Source organism: Wasmannia auropunctata, unplaced genomic scaffold (genome assembly GCF_000956235.1).
Source record: "Wasmannia auropunctata unplaced genomic scaffold, wasmannia.A_1.0 LD266067.1, whole genome shotgun sequence".
NCBI classification, from domain to species: domain Eukaryota; kingdom Metazoa; phylum Arthropoda; class Insecta; order Hymenoptera; family Formicidae; genus Wasmannia; species Wasmannia auropunctata.
In genome coordinates this window covers 1-860 of record NW_012096823.1, presented here as the reverse complement: position 1 = coordinate 860, position 860 = coordinate 1, and the positions used below count along the sequence as shown (strand labels likewise).

At 29.5% G+C, this 860-nt stretch overlaps 1 protein-coding gene across 1 annotated transcript; it reads left to right on the top strand.

The window, feature by feature from the left end:
* Positions 1–50: 50 nt before the first annotated feature.
* Positions 51–810, top strand: LOC105462310 (the record flags this gene model as incomplete). The annotated part of the gene is made up of 2 exons (XM_011708833.1): positions 51–105; positions 379–810. Coding segments are annotated over 2 exons (487 nt in total), but the record flags the coding sequence as incomplete, so codon positions are not given.
* Between the last annotated feature and the right edge of the window lie 50 nt (positions 811–860).

Below are 860 nucleotides of genomic sequence, written 5' to 3'. Positions count from 1 at the left end.
ACCAACAATTATTTCTGCCAAAAATAAATTACAGAAATTAATCAATGCAGATCTAATTTATTGCACACCATTGGTTAATCTACTAATAACGAGTTTGGAAAGAAGGTAAAAATAATTTATTTCTGCAAAATTTCATTCTTGCATAAATGTTGTATCTTTAAAAAAAATTTTTTTAACCATCTTGTTAAGTTAAACTTTTAAATTGCTCTCAATAAGTGTGATCGCATTAATTACCTAGAATATCAATTAAGCGCGAGAAAGCAAAATTAAATAATGTTAATTATTAGAATAAATTAATTTTAAATATTAATTTAGAAAAATTAATTTAATTACGTTTATATTTTAGAATAAACTTTATGATTTCTCCTTCGATTGTAGATTTTCAAATTTGTTCGAAATTGTCGAGGAAGGTAAGGAAGCAGCTGTAGCAGCGGCAACTCATCCACAATTCAAAATGAGATGGTTGAAGTGCTTACATCAAATGGCTCAAGATAATGCAATGGCCGCTATAAAAAATGGATTAGTGGCATGTTATCATCTCCCATCGCAAAATTCCATGAAAGAGGAAATGGACATTAGTAATGATGGGTTCGATTTTGATAATGATAACGAAGACGGAATAAATATTCAAAGGGATTCTTCTTTAAGGATTACTGCACATGAAATCGAGTTCCAACGTTTCTGTCAAGAGCAGAAGAAAGATTTATCGATTTTGAATGCTTATCCAATTATCAAATCAGCATTTCTTAAATTTAATACTTTGTTGCCATCTTCGGCTCCGGTCGAAAAAATGTTTAGTTTTGCCACAATGTTTAACATTGGAAAATTCAATCGTCTCACAGATGAGAATTTTGAAAAAA